The sequence below is a fragment of the Cuculus canorus genome, chromosome 5 (genome assembly GCF_017976375.1).
Source record: "Cuculus canorus isolate bCucCan1 chromosome 5, bCucCan1.pri, whole genome shotgun sequence".
Taxonomy (NCBI): domain Eukaryota; kingdom Metazoa; phylum Chordata; class Aves; order Cuculiformes; family Cuculidae; genus Cuculus; species Cuculus canorus.
The window spans coordinates 31,055,523-31,072,806 of NC_071405.1; the positions used below are offsets into that span (position 1 = coordinate 31,055,523).

Consider the following 17,284-nt stretch of genomic DNA (forward strand, 5'->3'; position numbering starts at 1 on the left):
TGGATGACTTTGAGCTTTGGGACATTTCTCAAACTCTACATATGACATCTTGGCTCTGCAGAAGTCAGTAGCAAGCCCCAGCCAGACAGGTGGTGGGGCTGGGTTTGCTTAGAGGCTTTTCTGTTTTCCCTTTACCTTTCGTTGTGTTGGTGCTACTGCTCTTATAGAGGAAATACATAAAAGAAAGGGAGTTGAGAAGAAAACCTCAAACCAACTTCAAAGCTAGTGTTGGTCATTCTCTCTGACAAGTCTGGACAGCAGAGGAAACCTTTTGATCCGAGTTATGCTAGTATGGGGAAAGCATTTAGTAATATATAGCCCCCACGGAAAAGGCTTCTCCTGAGACTGTTGCATCTCAGCTATGCAGTATTGCCTTGCACTGCACTTTGCTGCTTTTGCAAATGCAGGGGGAGGGGCGTGATGTGGGAAGATGACGATGCTACCAGTGCTTTGCCTTCAGAGTCAGTGATGCTCTGCCCCAGCAGCCAGGTAGCAGACCAGCTTAGAAAGTGTGAGCTGGAAAGTCAGCCTTAAACACACAGATAAAATTGTAGCCCTCTGTTTTAGTTGCCAAGCATTTCATACTTGTTTTCTCGATAGCCCCCAGTGCAGGATGCTGAAGATGAAAATTACTTACTTTTTGAAGTATCCCCAGGTATCAGAATGACCTGGGAAAAATGTTAAGGGTCGGCAGAAAGGATTTTGGCTACAAGATGGAACTGAGCATTTTCTTAGGTGACAGTGTGGATTACATCTCTTTACCTTGTGTGTTTGCCACTTCTGCTATACTACTGGTTTTACAGTGTGGGATAGGGTAGTGATTCTCAGGACCCGGACCTTACTGTGGTTCAGATTGCCACCTGAAAATGGTTCTTTTGATCCTTCAGCCCTTTAGGCTAAGCAGTTGTTATTACAGCTCTCACAGGGAAACAAGTCCATACCTGCCTTTGTTGACAACTGAAGTCAGTGAGCAATAATAAAGAATGTTGGCCCAGACTTCACCTGTACTCATCAGGAATAGATTTAAGACAAGCAAACTTCATAGATTATGTGCAAATGATAATCCACAGGATTTATCTTTGGTACACAGGTCATTCTCTCATCCAGCAAGTATATCATTAGCTACACTAAGATAAAAATTCCCCCCTTATATTATTCTTGCCTTTGAAAGTTTTTTTTGGTGTGGCCTTTCCTCTTCATTCAACTCACTTTCAGCTTCTTTTTGCTTCCCACTAGTCCATTTATACTGTGTGTGTGCTCCACTGTGAACTCACCAATGACCTGATTGTTAATTGATGCATTCCATGACACCCCAACTACAGAAATCACCTTAAAAGAAAGGGTCATATTTTTTTGGCTGGAGCTTAGAAGCATCATCCAAAATTTGAGGAAGGCTCTATGTAGCTGATGTAGAAGAGCTTTATAAGGCTACTGTTGTTCTGCACTGGTTGCATCGGTTGTTGAGGATGAGCTGCAGCTGAAACCCTTGGCTTTCACAGGTTAGTGCTGCAGAGAAACCAGATAAATTCAGTCTGAGCTCAAACCTTAGTTGTGTGCAGGCTAGTGGAGGGGAAGTCCTTTGCAGTGGTCTCAGTATAACACATGGAAGGAATTGATTTGCGTAGCTGGATGCAAGTGTGAATTTACCTGTTGTCCTGCTAGTGTGAAATAGGATTGAATGTTGTGCACTGTTTGGAAAGTGCTTTGAATTTAACATTTGCTCCATAGGCTGTGTACTGGGATGGTGGCATGTTGAGGTCATGGGACTCTGGGTAGTCAAGCTGTGCACACTGTGAGCATTGCCAAAAGCATCTCCTGTCATTTTGTGCCATGAGCGGTTGAGCAAGTGGCAAATATTGATGCTCTTTGTTACTTGCAACTAGAATCACTGAAATGCTCTGGTTTGTCTATTCTAATAAAAAAGGTTTAAAAAGCATCAATAGAAGATGTGTCTTCTTTTCTGTTTCAACACTTGGGAGAGAATTTATGATGTATAGATAGAGTTCATAGATGTTTCAAGCATTTCATATGTGTGTATTTAATGGAATGGATTGCCACTTTACTGAACATAGTATCAAATCAGTTCTGTTAATTGAAAAAGATTTTTCACATTATTGCTAATGATGTGACACAGTTTTGTTAGAGATGGTGCATAAAATAGTGCTACTTGAAATGACATTAATGTATGCATTTAAATTCCTTTCTTCCCATTTACGTGCATTATTGATTTTATTTCATTGTTGAGGAGATAATGGATTTCTAATTAGAATACAATCACCATAATCAATGATGAGATTATTAGACTTATAAATAGAACTTTAAAACTACGATGAGGTAATTTTCCAGTGTAACGAAGGATCAATAATTAGAGGTTTGCTTTGAATCTGAAAGCAGTACTTGAAAAATTCGAGCGTGAAACATTTCTAAGCAACTGAGTCCTTATAAGTCATTATACAAACTGATGTAGTTAGGCATTTTCCAGAGGTGACTGTTATTACTTTTGTTTGGTGTCCATGTGCTTATGAATTAATTCCTGTGGCTTTGTATAGCTGCTACTATCTCAGAACTGGACAAGTTTGTTCTTTTCTGATACCTTAGTTAAAGCAATCATTTGAAAGGTGCCATAGGCAGGAGTCTGTTGCTGTGCTTTTATTGTTGTTGTTAGGGGAAGATAGTGCATCTACCCTTCGGAACCTTCCCCTTCTGCTTCTTGAAAATCATGGTGTGGTAAAGTTGGGCAAGGCATTTGGCTTTTGTAAGGGTGTAGATGGCAGTGGTAGGATGAAGAAGGGGGAGCAGCCCTTGTGATGCCTGGCTTGGGAAAGATCTGGGATTAGTTGATCCATGCAGAGAAGCCATGCAGACTTCCTCTTCAGTCTTACGATCATCTCCTCATGACTCTGAGATATACATGGGGGCCTATGATGATAGTGTAACCTCCTGTTACTAGTTAGGCTAAGGAAGTATCTAGTGAAAAGATTGTAAGGGAACGATAAAAACGTGTAAGGAATATCCTACTAGGTCTGAGCTGCATCCTGTCTAGCCAAGGGTTGTCTCCAGCAGCAGAACTGGAAATGGTATTTAGGGGATGCCATGGAGCCTGGCTGCTTTCTGCAGTTTGCTCATACTTCCCATGATGCAGAGCTGGGAGAGTCTCAGGAACACATCCCCGTCCCTATCTGTTTTCTTTAGTATCTGTCTACAGACCACCTGTCCGGGAATTTATCTGATCCCTCTCTGACCCTGCTGATGCTCTGCCTCTATGCCTTCTGTGTCAGCAGGTTCCACAAGTTCACTGCTCTAGTGCAAAGAACTACTTCCTTTCTTTCAGCTTAGCCACCACACCCATGACTTTGTCAACCTTAGTCAGATCCCTCTCAGCCCTCCCTTCTACAAACCAGCATCTCGGCTACTTTCATCTTTCCTTCTAAGGCAGCTGCTCCCTCACCTTTGACCATTTACTTACTTGGCTGTGTTATTTCCCTTACTCCACTACCACAGTTTTGAGATTCAGGACTAGGACGGCACTCAGTGTGTCGACCCTCTCCTTCTTCGTGTCAGTTTTCTGCCATGTGATTTCCAAAATTTGCTCGGTGGTTATTTTTCTTGTTGGCTGCTGCTATATCTTAAAGTGGTGATTTCAGAGGAGCCATCAAGGATGTTTAGATCTGAGTTGTATCTGTAAGTTTTGAGTTCAGCATCCTCTAGGTGTAGTTTATATTATTTTTCCCTAAATACACGGTCTTATCTATGTCAAATCTCACCTGGCACTTCTTTGCCCACTCACATTTGGGAAGTTATTCTGGAATTCCTCATCAAGTGGCATTAGGCCACTTGAAAGAGCTTCAGGACATCTGCAGACTTGGAGATTTCACTCCAGTCATGGTGAGTCATGACTGTCCCTGCATCTGGGTTACAGGGTTTCCATGTGGGGAGTAAACAGCAGGTCAAGAGAGAACAACCATAAGGAAACAAGAGCAGCATCTGTGTACGGTTCTATTCCATAATTTGGAATAGAGCTGTCCCCATGTTTGTGAACTCAATGCTGCTTCATGATCTTGCCCATAATTGAACCTTGTTCTCTAGATTTGAGTGTACTAAAGACTCAGTTTTTCCTTCATATAATGAGGGCTTGTTGCTGTATAAGCAAGATCCTAGTGGGTGGGTGCCTTGCATGTGGTAGCTGCCAGGCAAATTGGTCCCAAGGGATGTTGTCTTTAAAGTAGTTGTATCTAAGATGTAAGCAGTTCAAGCATGATTGAAATAGAAATTAGGTATGACAGTCTCTGTCCACCTTTGCCTTTATTTGCTGACATTTTTGTGTCACTCTTTATAACAATATAATGATTATAATAAAATGATAAGACCTGCAGTTCTTTGGGATGTGGTTATTCCATTTTGCTGATTAGAGAGTACTCAAGGCATAGTGAAATTTTGGTTGAGTTGCCTAAAGTTATTGAGAAATTTTGGTGTGGGGTTAGGAGGGCAACACAGGTTCTCCCAGTTCAAAGCTCTGTACATGTCCTGTATTTCATTGCTCTTAGAGATGCATCAGGCTTATGGAAGTCAGTCCTAATGGAAAAGCATTTGTCTTGTAGGAAACTCCATCCCAAGCTGTCAGAAATTTGCATTATTATGAGCTTGTTAATGAATTCCTTTACTTGCTCATATCAGCCTCTGACAAAACGCAGGGATTCAACTGTATATTTGCCCACTTGAATAAACAATTCATTTTTAATTTTGAACGCAATGGTAAATTAAAATACCCTGAGCGGTACACAGCTATATATTTTTGGCTTTGGAGGCTGTAACTATTGTAATACACATCAGCAGTGAGGGCTCTGGGCAACACTTTCTGATGTTTTCCTGGAGGCGTTAGAAGAAACAGTTCCTCTAGTCTGGTCATTTTAAACCCACTGCATGTGAAAAGTCTCCATCTGAGAGTGTTTATATGCGGCAGATCTATGTTCTCCTTGATAGCCCTTCTTCTCATACTTCTGACTTTCTAAGTGGAAGGTTTACGTGTTCAGATAGGATGGTGAAGTTTGTGTGATAGCTGTGAAGAAGGGAAAAAAACCCCAAACCATCACTTGCTGCCTCTTTTGGTACCACTGTCCCAAGTGGTGAAAATGTGAAGCAATTGGTCCACTGCTGCCTGGTGTCATCTTTGTGCTACCAGAGTCCTGGCTGAAGAGACCTTCCAGCCTGGGAATATAGGCAGGCTGAAGGAAGGGACAGGCATTTTGTAGAAGAAGAAGGCCTGCCCGAGACCTGCACAAACCCTTAATTTTTTAGGGAACAAGGAGCATAGTTTAGGAGAGATCTAGGCCAAGGTGAGATCAGGAGCCCCTGGTTAGAGTGGAACAAGCTGCCTCTTCTCTGCCATTGTTCTGCCAAGGGCATCAGCTCTGGATGCAGCTGGGTGCACATGTTCTACAGCTAAAGGATGAGGTCCTCACTGTGCTTGGAGCACAGATGGCCAGTGATTTTTGGTGGTGAAGATCCATATCCTTAACTTGTCTCAGTAATTCAGATATTAATCCAAAAAGCAAGGGTCCTGTAGTTGTCTTTGGATCTCCTATATTACTTTCCAGTCTGACAGCAGATGAGCCCTCCTATTTCTATTTAATTTCACTTCTTTGTGATTTTTCTCCTTCTGTCTCCTCTTCAGAGATCGGTGCTAAGCCAGGCATTAGCAGCTCTTACAGCTGAAAACCTATTTTGGAGGAAGGGATATTATACTCTGCATTTGATCACACTGGACTTGAGATGCTTATAAAAGTATAAAACTACAGTTTTAGGCATTCTTGTTACCACATTGCAGCTGTAGGATATAAAATGACTACAGTAGTGTATTGTAGTTATAAAACGCCCTAGTTATTTTATAATAAGCCCCAGCAGAAATACTGTCAAAAGGCAGTAAAAAGTTTATCCAGAACATGTTTCACTTCAACCTGGCATACACTGCACAGTTAACTTTACGTAATGCTAGGCAGTCTGAGGAGGAGGCATTTCACATAGAAGATGTATGTAGGATTTATCTACGCTTACAGGAAGGAAGGGTTTACAATATAGCATTATCCAGGTAGATTTACGTCACATTTGTTCCAGTTAGTGTAGTAGGTCATAAGAGTCTTAGCATGAATCATTTAGGGGGAAAATTATTGTTTTATCATATAGAAACAGTAGACTTAATATATTGCAAAATCATTAGATCAAGCAGTCTTTACAATTTAATTGGCTGTGACGTTCCTGTCTGCAAGGTTAATATAGCAAGTTAAAGCAAATACTCAAAATTCTGTATGCCTGCCTACTAGTCAGAAAGGGGTAAAAACAATTTAAAAGGGAAAAAAAAAAGTGCTGCAGTACAGACTCAGGCTCGATCTTGCTAAAGCTTCACCTGCAAGTCACTGTTGGAGCCCTGGTGAACACTTTTATCATAGGACCAATTTTTTGAAATAAAATAAATGGTATTGAGTTCTGACTCTGATTGCACAGATGTGTATTAGAGTCGTTGATGCTTTTGTAATTTCCTCTATATCATCTTTGAATCTGTTCTTGACACATATTTAGGCATCATATCTGATTACTTGCTATTGCAGCTCTACCCAACCTTCTGTTTTTCTTTTACCATAGCAATGCAGTCCTAGGATTGATATATTTTTCTCTAATTTTTTATATGCTCACATTTTTCTTGCCTGTCACCATGCACATATTTTCCATGAGTTAAAGAGACTCATGGCTTTTTTGGGATCCCTGGGCAAAAGTCAAGGTCCACAGAATGGAAATATTTGGGAAATTGGCAACATTATGGCTTAGTTTTTTGTCTTGCACTTTAAACTTGTAAAGAGCTTGTTAGGGTTGTAGTTGTCCTTTAGATGATAATAGCCTGACAGCATACTGTGTAATTGGAAATTTAATCTATGGCCAAGTTCTCTATAGTGTAATGTTGGACTAGGCTGACTTGTTTAAACCTGGGCAGATGTTTCGTGCTATCTGGTCGCAGCAGGGAACCTGTGTGCTGGGTATTGTGGATGGGGCAGGGGATGCCCCTGCTCTGCTCAGCACACCTCCACAGCCTGAGGATGTCAGATGCCTCCATCTCTTCCTGCACTCTCCCCAAGCCTTTTGCCGTCTTAACTGAGAACAATTGATGCTGCCATTGCTTACTGTGGCCCTGCCAACCTCAGCTGCATGTGTGGGTGCTGCCAGCACATCCAGCTCTGCTCCTGTGTCCTTGGGATGGACGTCAGTACCAAAACCCCCTGACACAAGCACTGATATGAAGCACCAGTATATATGCCATTCCTGCATGTGCAAAGCACCTCGTGTGACATTTCCAAGTGTTATCCTTGCTGTGCTCTTACTGGTGTCAGTTTTCGTGTGGCTGCAGAAAGAGTAGAGAGAAGGGGTCCTGTTGAACAGTTTTAGAAATCCTTCATTTGAGGATTAACTTGTTTCCAGAAGTTTGATAGGTTTTGTCCACTGAACCTTTTCTTAGAAAACTAGAACAAATACTAATTTCTGCATGTGGAGCTTAGGACACATTAAATATTCAGTGCAATCAATAGTACTTTTGACAAGGTTGCAATTTCTGTGTTTGATTGCGAGTGATTTATGAAAATTTAGTAAACAGTGAAGCACAGTTTCCTCTCAGCTGCAGATTGGAGTCTTCTCTCTGGACATACTTGTGTGCTTAAAAAAGCCATGCAAAGTTGCTTCTGTTCCTCTAGAGAAGTATATTTTCCAAACACACTCCTCAGAAGAGCAGAGGTTGAGATGAAGGAGATGGATGAAATAATTCCTCCATTTAGTTTAAAAACAAAGCTTCCTTATCTTATTTGGACCCCTTCAGCAGCTGTAAGCAACACAAGCTGAAACTGTGGTGTGACAAACTGGTGTGCCCAGGAAGGTCCCATAACTTGTCTTTAGTTTCCCTGTCTCAGGGCAAATGACTGGGACCTGACAAATTTCCTCATACCTGAGCCCTCCTCATCAGCTGAGAGATGCGGCTGTCTCAGGGACAGTCAAACATGGTTGGACTGGAAAATGCTTTCACTTTGGATGGTGCAAGCAGTCCTTGAAATTAATTCTGAACTTGGAAGAACTTGTTTTGTTCTTTTTCAGCTTCTCACCATGCAGCAAAACTGCTGTTAGTCCTGTATTTAAGAATACTAATTGGGTTTGAAGACTCAATGAGAAACTCACGCGTTGTCTTCTGCACAAGCTTTCTGATGATTTTATCTTGCATGTCTTATTTCACTTTTCCATCCTTTTCAAGAATCAATGCTTTCTCATTGGCATTCCCTCATCCTCATTTTACACATGTACAGAACTGAGAATAAAATTTCCAAACTTACTCAGAAATTACAGTTGGAGTTTTCAAAAGTGTCTAATGTGGGAGTGGCAATTTACAGGCGCCCAACTTCGGTATATACTTTTGGAAAGTATATTAACCATTTGGTATCTGAAATATCAGGGTGGTTTTGAATATTTCAAATTAGATGCCTGATAAGTTTACAATAATTTGTGTCTTAGCAGTGCAGGCTTCCGAGTTCTCATAGAAATAAAAAGGTGGTTAAAAAGGAATATATGTTATACATTGCTCATATTTTTTTTTGTAAATTTTCTTTAATATTTACAGGAATTGATCTGTTAGCAGATTCTACTCAGTTCTTACAAATCTGTTAAGACTGCTGTAAAAATTCACTGGAGTTTCATGCTAAATGCAGGTTTCATATTTAGCTTTAGATTATACCATTACTTAGGTTATGGATTAATTAATGGATGATTGGTTAGTTCTGCCTTCTTTTTTTCAATATTTTGCTTAAACGTGATTTTCTTTGGTTCAAAGTCCTGTCATCTAATATAACCCTGCTGAAAGTAAGTAGAAAAATATGTCTTGACCACGTAATTGTTAATCTGAGACAACAGCACATGTGACAGAGGGTTATGGTCATCTTTCTTGAAGAACATATGGAAGTTTTCAAACACTTATTTTAGTCTGCTGGTGGGTACTGGTAGGATTTCCTTGTCTTGCTGACGGTCATGCCACTGGCCACTGTGTGTGTCAACCCATTGGCGTGTCAGTTTGTGAGCCCTACATACTGGCTCTAGAGTTTCTAGTGTAGACTTCTTGGTCTGTAAATTGCTAAGTCCACAGTAAGGTCTGCTTATTATTAGCACTTTGCATCGGTTCATGCAACTCAGAAGTTCAGATGCCATGTTGGACCTTTCCCAGTTGCCGTTGTTTTGCCCATGGCATATACTTTGTATAGCTGGTATAGGTCAAGACCACGCATTTGTTGCTTCAATTTGTTAATGCTTGAGTACTGCTCGTATTGCTGCCATACCATTTCTTGTGTCAGTCTTGACCTCTAGCTGTGCTTGGTCACTGCCTTTTTGCCTTCTGAGATGTCTGTAGTACAAAGTGAAGGGTTCTGTAGAGGTTATTCAGAGGTTCCAGTTAGGCTTCTAGTGTGAATAGCTTCACTACGACTAAGTTAATCTGCATAAATATTCTATGTCTCAGCCTGAGATCTCTTAGGTGAGCTCTATAAAAGTGCTTTTTTATGTAGCAGTCTATGTTAATGCCTTAGTCAGCCACTTCATAAAACTGATAATAGTATTAATCTTTAAAGAGCAGTCCTTCAAAAGAACTGGGTGCACTTTCTTGTTGACTTTGCTAGGAACTGGGAATTCAGCATTCAGCTATGGGAGTGAGTCCAGATGAAACTCCAGACAGCCTTTCGTGCAGCTGTCAAGCGCTGCTCGGCGGCTCATAGAGTTTTCTTGTACTTGATACCTAATAATGGGGTTGCCTTAGTTCTCATGAGAAAAACTGTTTGGGTTGTGAGTGTATGAGAAAATTGAGGGCGTGTATGTAACTGGGAAGGCCCTATTACCATGTCTGTATATCTGCAGTTATAAAACATGATCTATGGCAGCACAAAATTTTAAATTTGGTGGCATCCCAGGAAGTACTTAATTGTGTCTGTGCTTCATTACAAGGCTGTCTCCTTTTCTGGAATTTATTTTAGCTAATTAGTTGGAAATGTCAAAGTAGTATTTCAGATGACAGAAACATCATATATTATCATACATGAAGCAATTAACTCTTTTGACAAATATTTATTGTGGTGTCATCTTTAATTAAATCTTCAGTACTCTTAGACATAGAGCAGGTTTTTCCAAAAAGGAAGCCTTCCCAGCACTGTCAGTGAGCATTTGACTGATGGGACTTAATTGAACTTGGTACTGAAAGAGCTGGTGGCCTAAGCATGAAGATATAGACATGACACAATTTCACAATACAGATGTCTGATATTTTGGCAAAGTCCCAAACCAGTCCTCTCCCCAACTGGGTCTCAGATAGTGCAGATGCATTATGCTGCAGAAGACGCATCTCCAGTCACTCCGGTTATTCCACTGGAGTGGTTTGCAGGAGACAAAAATGTTGTGTACTTGTGCTGTGGAGATAGATAATGCAGGGCTGTACATATTTTATAAAAAAATCAATTTTTTTTTGTTTAGTTCTTGGGGTTATTCATGTGGAAACATGTTACAAATGTGACTGGTTAGTTCCTCCTAAACAGATAGGTCTTGCAGATGATGTGCCACTGAGAAATAATTCCTGACAGTTATAACTGAACCAGATAAACAGTTCTGCCAGCTCCCAAATAACACTGTAAAACAAAAGGGTTCTGCTTATCATTTTCCATTTCTTCATGCCTGTCAAACTGTTTAACTGTGCATTACCCATCACAAAAGGTCTCTCTGTTATTCTGCTTGTCTGCTGTGGTCTGTTGCAGGACCTATTGTGGTACTCTTGTCCAGCTGTATCACTCCTCAGCCACTGCTATAGTCACTTTTGCCCTTACAAAGACGCTTTCATAGTGCCACGTGAGATTTATCCCTGTAATGACTATTCAGCAAATGTATTAACCTGTACATATGTTTTCATTTTTTTTTCAGGCAGAAACAGCTCCAGAAAATGGCCGGGATTGTCCCAGTGTTCAGATCAGGTCAGGGCAGAACAACTCCGACCCCACGGGAGCAGGTGGCTCAGCAGCCTCCCAGAGCCTGGTTGCTTCAGCTGGGGTCTCGGCAGGTACCTCAGCTGCAGCTTCATTCTTCATAAGGTAGTTTTTCACCTTTATGCTTTCTGTAACTTCTCTTTGGTCTTCAAATGTTTATGAAATGCTGTTGAGTCTCCTTGCCATAGGTACAAGGTGTAGCATGTATTGCTGGTTGCTGAGAGGTGGAGTTGGTCACCTAGTTATGACAGTGGCTTCTTACTGCTGCTGGGGAGCAGGGGTGTGACAGTGATGCCTCATTTCTCTTTCTGGAGACCTGAGCAGGAACCTCTGTTGACCAAAACCAAAGAAAATATGTTTGTGTCTTAGTCTAGTCCTTAGTGGACATTTCTGCCTGTAGCAAGTCTATTTTCTGTAGGTTTCCTTGGAGCAGAAGCTGAAGCAACAAGGTTATTTTCACTCAAATCTAAATAAAAAGAAGTTAGACTCTTATTCAGTAGCATGGCCTGTGTGTGCAAATAAAAGGTTTTCCATAGTTGGTGAAAACAGTTAAAACAGTTGAAGATTTTTTTTTTTTAGCAGTAGCCTAGAATGATCTTTCCTTTTTTGTTCTTGGGCCTTATAATGAAAATGATATATGTTAGGTTTTTTTGCAAAATGTTTATTGTAATTAGCAATGTTGATTAAATGCAATACGCTGTCAAGCAGATGGTATTTAAAACAACAAGATTCAGGGCTTTGTGCTTGCATTCCAAACTCTTTTTTTTTAATTCAGAACGGAACATGTTTTGAGACAATATTGAGAGACGTATGTCTGTGAATGCCTTAAAGTAAATATATGCACTAAGTGAAGATTCTTCTTATCATGTAATCGTGATGGTAATTGTATTGTTTCCTTTTCCTTAATCTTTAAGATGCATCACTAAAAAAATGACATTTAATCTAAGTTACACTCTGACCTCAGAAGGAGCTCAGCTTCCCGAGTCTTATTTTTTAGAAGAACTCACCCATAGTACAGTGAGTCTTATATGTATAGTGTGTGTGTATATACTTATACATATATACATATGTATAAGTATTATATGCCTAGATATCCCAGTCTCTTTGTGCACAAGAGCTTGGGAAATGACTGCCCCCGATGTGGTGTCTGTGTGTTAAGGTTTGAAGTTAACACAGAGAAATGGTTGCCTGTAGACGATGGATATATTTCACTTTTAGATAGGTGTCTGAAATCAGTAGGAGTGGAGACAGAAGTTAGGGAATAAAGCTCAGACATCTGTTTTCTTGTTTAGTTACCTAAATAAGGACAGAAGAATCCTCTCCAAAATACTGAACTGGACAGCAGCATAGACCATTACTAATTTCATATTGTGGCTATGAACAGTCTGGTTTAGTTTGATCTACTCTGGGCTTATTTCAGTGTGACTCTGTATGTTGTAAGCAAATGCAAAAATTATAATTTCACTGGGGAATCCAGAAAATAAAACACCCTCTCTGGAATCAAGACAAAGAAGTTGGTGCCTAACAATCTGAAATAGGATCTAAAATCTTTTCTCCCAGTGATAATGTATATCACTGGTCAGCAAAACTCAATTTTGGTTTTATTCAAATAACGACAGACTCTTACTAATGGTGGTTGTTAGCTTGATTCTGGAATTCAGCAGCAAGACTGCAAATGACATCATTGCACATTGGATCAGACCCTAATAGCTTCTCATGAATCTGTCTTTGCCCCTAATGAATTGGAGTTTTATGGCTTTAGCTAAAACATTTTAAACCCCATTAGTACATTGCTTATTCCCTACCCATGTTTCCTGTATTCAAAATTGATTCTCTTAATTTTTTTAACCAAAGAACAGGGCTAGTTGAAATTTTTGTGCGCAAAGCACTTCTGTTTTTTTTTTTTTTGTTTTTTGGAGAGGGAGACTTGCATGAAAAGTAATCACTTTTCCTTTAGCAGTTACCTGAATTAGTTTTGCAGCATTTTCATGATCTTTCATCACATTGCTGATTAATGTGTTTTAGCATTCATTTCTCAGTATTCCAGAGCCCATCTAAGAATCTTGAGCTCCCAAACGGTGAGCATTCAAGAAACAAATTCAGTTATGACTGTGAATAAAGCCACGAATTGAAACACAGAAAATATCACAAGAGCTGTGGGATAGGTGTCCGCTATTGATCCCTGGCAGTCATAAGTATGTTGAGGAGGTCCTCAGGTGGCTGCTGTTGTGTAGTCCTGGCCAGGCTTCTCCAGCACTATCGGTGTTAGCCTCAGGAGAGGCTCCCTGTCCTACAGCTCCTTCTCTTACAAATCCCTGTGCCATAGGGACCTTACTGAACAAATATTCCACACAGTGTCTTCCTCCTACCCTTAATACATGCAGTACTCAGCAGGAGGGGAGGGGAAGAGGAGGAAATCTTTAAGGGTGAGTGAGACACAGATGCCAGCGGAAAGTGTGGTGGAAGTGGCTTATGCACAAGTATTGGGATATCAACACTTTTGGCTGGCTTTGTTCAGTACTGATGGTTATCAGGCTTCTTTTCTCCAGCCTTTCCAGTCCTGTCTCCTTTTTCCCTTTGTACCATCCAGCCTCAAGCATGCTGAGAAAGAAGGTCATCTCTACCTTGAATCCTTTGCATCAGCATCCAGTTCATCTCTGTTCATCTAATCCTCTCTCAGCAAGCACCTAGGGAGGAAAGAGAAGTCTTAGCACTACTGTTATACTGTAGTCCCTATTCATTGTATTTGCTGTATCTTTCCTTACTGTGTTTCTCTCCTTGGCCACTTAAATTGTGAACTTCATACAAGGCCAGGTGTTACTTGTGTTATACAGAACCTGGAACATTTTATTCCTTGTTCTCTACTGGAGTAAATGCAACAAATATATTGATAATCACATACACATTTATTTTGTTTTGAATCTTTGACCAAATCTACTGAGTCCCTCCATCTCTTAGAGTCTATAATAGTAAAAGGGTCTGTGACTGGGACTTTAGCCTGGGACAAGGTCTGCTTTGTCATAGAAACAAAGTAGCTAGGCAAAAACTTGCACATGTATTAACATTCAGTGTATTGGGGTGCAGGGTTAATTGCTTTTGGAGAAAAAGCCTTCACCGTGTGCTTGTGGAAACTGCATTCTTCATGGAACAGCATTAACTGGTTTTGCACAGGTCCTAGCACAACTAGCTTTGGGGCTGTGACATGGTTTCCTGGCAGCAAATAAATATGTTTTTCACACTAAAACTGGAGTGTCTATGTGGTGAAATAATACCCTTTGACTCTTGTTTGTGAGCTGTCTTGTGCCTGCGAAGGTAGAAGGACTATGCAATTGTTTTTGGTTGGCTGGTTGATTGGTTTGTTCATTGGTTTGTTTTTTTACTCCAGTTTTTTACTTGATGAGAGTCATAGCTTTATATTTATAAGGTCACAAACTAAAAGGACCACAGAGAGTTTATGTCCTCACCTGGCAAATAATAACTAAGAGCTGCAGCAAAATGTTTACCTGGTGATAAGAGCTACCCATTGTTAAAATGAATATTTTTAAGATAGTCTTTGCAATGAACGCATTGATTTTGTTAAGCATATGTGCAGCCCCAAATCTACATATTCATCCAAAGCTCTTTCTCATTTGAATGTCATATTTAATTTCTTCAAGCTTAATTATGCTTTGCTTTTCAAAAAAAAGAAAAAAGTATTTTATTCGTTACCTAGAAATGCAGAGTGTCTAGTATAGAAGTGCTAAGTATTCAAAATCAAAGCCAAATATTAGAGTGAGCAGACAGAAGCATATTAAGAAATTAAATCAGTTTTAAGCTTTTTTTCCTCACTCTGATCTGTCACAGAAGGAGGAAAGCTTTCATTAACATCTGACTGCGTCACACAAGCAAGTTGCCAGACATTATTCAGTGGTCATGTTACCGAAGGACCAGAAGATTTAGCAGAAAATGCAGCTTCTTAATAGGAAACTGACAGAATAAGAAAGCTGGAGCAAAAAGCCCAGTTCAGGGGCATGGACATCTGTGAAGAGGCTCCCAGTTTACCCTTACAATGCAGAAGTTTAATCTTGGATTCTTTGAATCTAAGAAGAATGCAGCTAGGCTTTGTCCCTTGGTGTGGCATGAGCCATACCTTGCTTAGTGCTCCACTCTTAATACCTGTTTCCAGTTTGGGGGGGGGGGGCATTTGTTTTTGGTTTTTTTTTTTTTTTGGTTTTTTTTTTTTCTTTTTCAGAAGGAACCTGAACAAGATTTATATTACTAAGAGAAAATAGTTGAGAGAGTTGTAGGACCCTTCTGTGGGGGCTGTGCTTGCAACTAAGTAAATATTGGCTTATTGTGCTGTAAAGCTGTAATAAGCTGTGGGGTTTTGTGTCACCAGGACAGCTAGGGAAGAGACGAAATGATATTTCCAAGAACAGGCAGGAGAAGTGCAGTGAGGAAGAGGAGGAGAACAAGCTATCTGCCAAAATAGAAAATGTCACGCCCTTGGCAAAAAAATCAAGGCCTCTGAGAAATCAAAGCTATCACCATTAATGTGCCATTTCTACCTGTTGGTGGCTGGTGAGTGTGGTGGCAGCACTACCTGTGCTGCTGAGTCGGGGTACGGTGTTTCAGGGAAAGCATGGCTGTCTGGCTTTGGTGTGCAAAGGCAAGCTGGAAGGAAGGTTTGAGCAGCGGCAGGGCAGCTAGGAGGAATCAAATCTGTTGAGAAGAAAATATGTATAAAAGCAAGCAACCATAAGCAATGTTGAGCAGAAGAAAAACTGTATTAAGTCCCTCTTCTTAGATTTTAATCTTGTTTGATGTCGGGTTATTGTCACATCTTTTCAAACTGGTTTAGTCACAGGGTTGCACTTGCCTTCGAAGCAGGGAAATAGCTGTATAGTTGCAGCTACTTTTCCTTGCATCCACCTGCTTTTGCCAGATCCAAGCATAGCATTCACTCGTTTTCATGATTTTAAATTATTTGCAGTGTTGCTGGGCCTTGCTAGGTTAAAAACATTTAAGTTAATAAATCTGGAGAATCACTGTGGTGAATCACACCCATTATCTTTCCACTCATCATATTGCTGCATGTTTGGGAAAGCTGTGTCAAGTTAGACATGATATAAAACATTACACATGATAGGCTTTTTACAAGCAGCTTTTCTTAACAAGATATACAGTCTCTGAGTAATGTAGTTACACATTTTAAGAGCTAAAATAAACATAGTAGTCTTTTTCTAGATTCAGGATATTCCATCATATTTTAATGCCCATGAGTTGTGGATTAAAGAATCTAATTATTCACTAATGAGCAGTAATGGTACATATAAACTTAGGGTCACTATCCTATTACAGGCACCCGATGGTTCGCTGATAAGCATTTGGTCATTAGATTGACCATAAAATATAGTCAATAATTGAGGTTACTCATAGAGCAGACACCTTATCAGCTTTAGGCATGGTGGGACAGCTTGTCGGTACTCTGTGTACTGATTGTGCTGTGACTGAGCATATGATTAGGGTATTGAAGCAGTCTGTATCTAATGAAACTGCAGGAAAGGCATAGCAATATTAGCACAACCGCTAAATGACTAATGTGTTTTTGTTCCAAGCCTCAGACACTTCAATTAGTTCCAATAAACTCTGATCTAGTGTAGCGGTAGGCAGAGAATTCAGATATTTTGTATACAAGCTTTCATTACACTAGTCAAAATTTGTAACGTTTTGGGGACAGATGAAGTCTGCGTGGTTTTGAATGAAAAATGGTGAAAATAATAAAGGCTGTCATTACAATTTTTACTTCATTTTTTTCCATTTTATTTTTGCATTTACATTTTACATTCAGAATACTTTCTGAGACAATGCCTAGTGCCTGATTTAAAAGATGAAGCTGACAGCAGCAAATTAGATGTCTACATAGTCTGCTTTAAGGTTTATTCGTGCATTTCATATAGGCTTGTGCATATAGATCTAAACTTAGACTGTGTTCCTTAGTGTTTTATACCATATGGAACATTAATCAAATAGTCTAGTTCTTGAAGGCTTTTATAGAGGTATTGATTTTACTGTGCTTCAAACTGTTGCTGAGAAAATAACCTGAGAACGTATTCTTTTATGATTTTTTTCCATGAGGGTGCCTTAACTTTCATAAATTATTTAATATGGTGAAGGATGCAAAATGCCTTTTGTCTTTCTGAACTGCTGTTCAGGCTTCTGTGATGCGACCTTGGAAAGTAACCATAGAAACATGTTAAAAGCATCAA

The 17,284-nt window shown here is 40.0% G+C and overlaps 1 protein-coding gene across 3 annotated transcripts in view; it reads left to right on the forward strand.

The window, feature by feature from the left end:
- The window catches only part of KIF26A (kinesin family member 26A), a 102,572-nt gene that overhangs the window by 42,548 nt on the left and 42,740 nt on the right, over positions 1 to 17,284 (forward strand). For all 3 annotated transcript variants that reach the window (XM_054068417.1, XM_054068415.1, XM_054068416.1), the window contains exon 4: positions 10,975 to 11,141. In XM_054068417.1, coding sequence (XP_053924392.1) covers positions 10,975 to 11,141 — 167 coding nt within the window. The remainder of the gene's footprint in view (positions 1 to 10,974; positions 11,142 to 17,284) is intronic.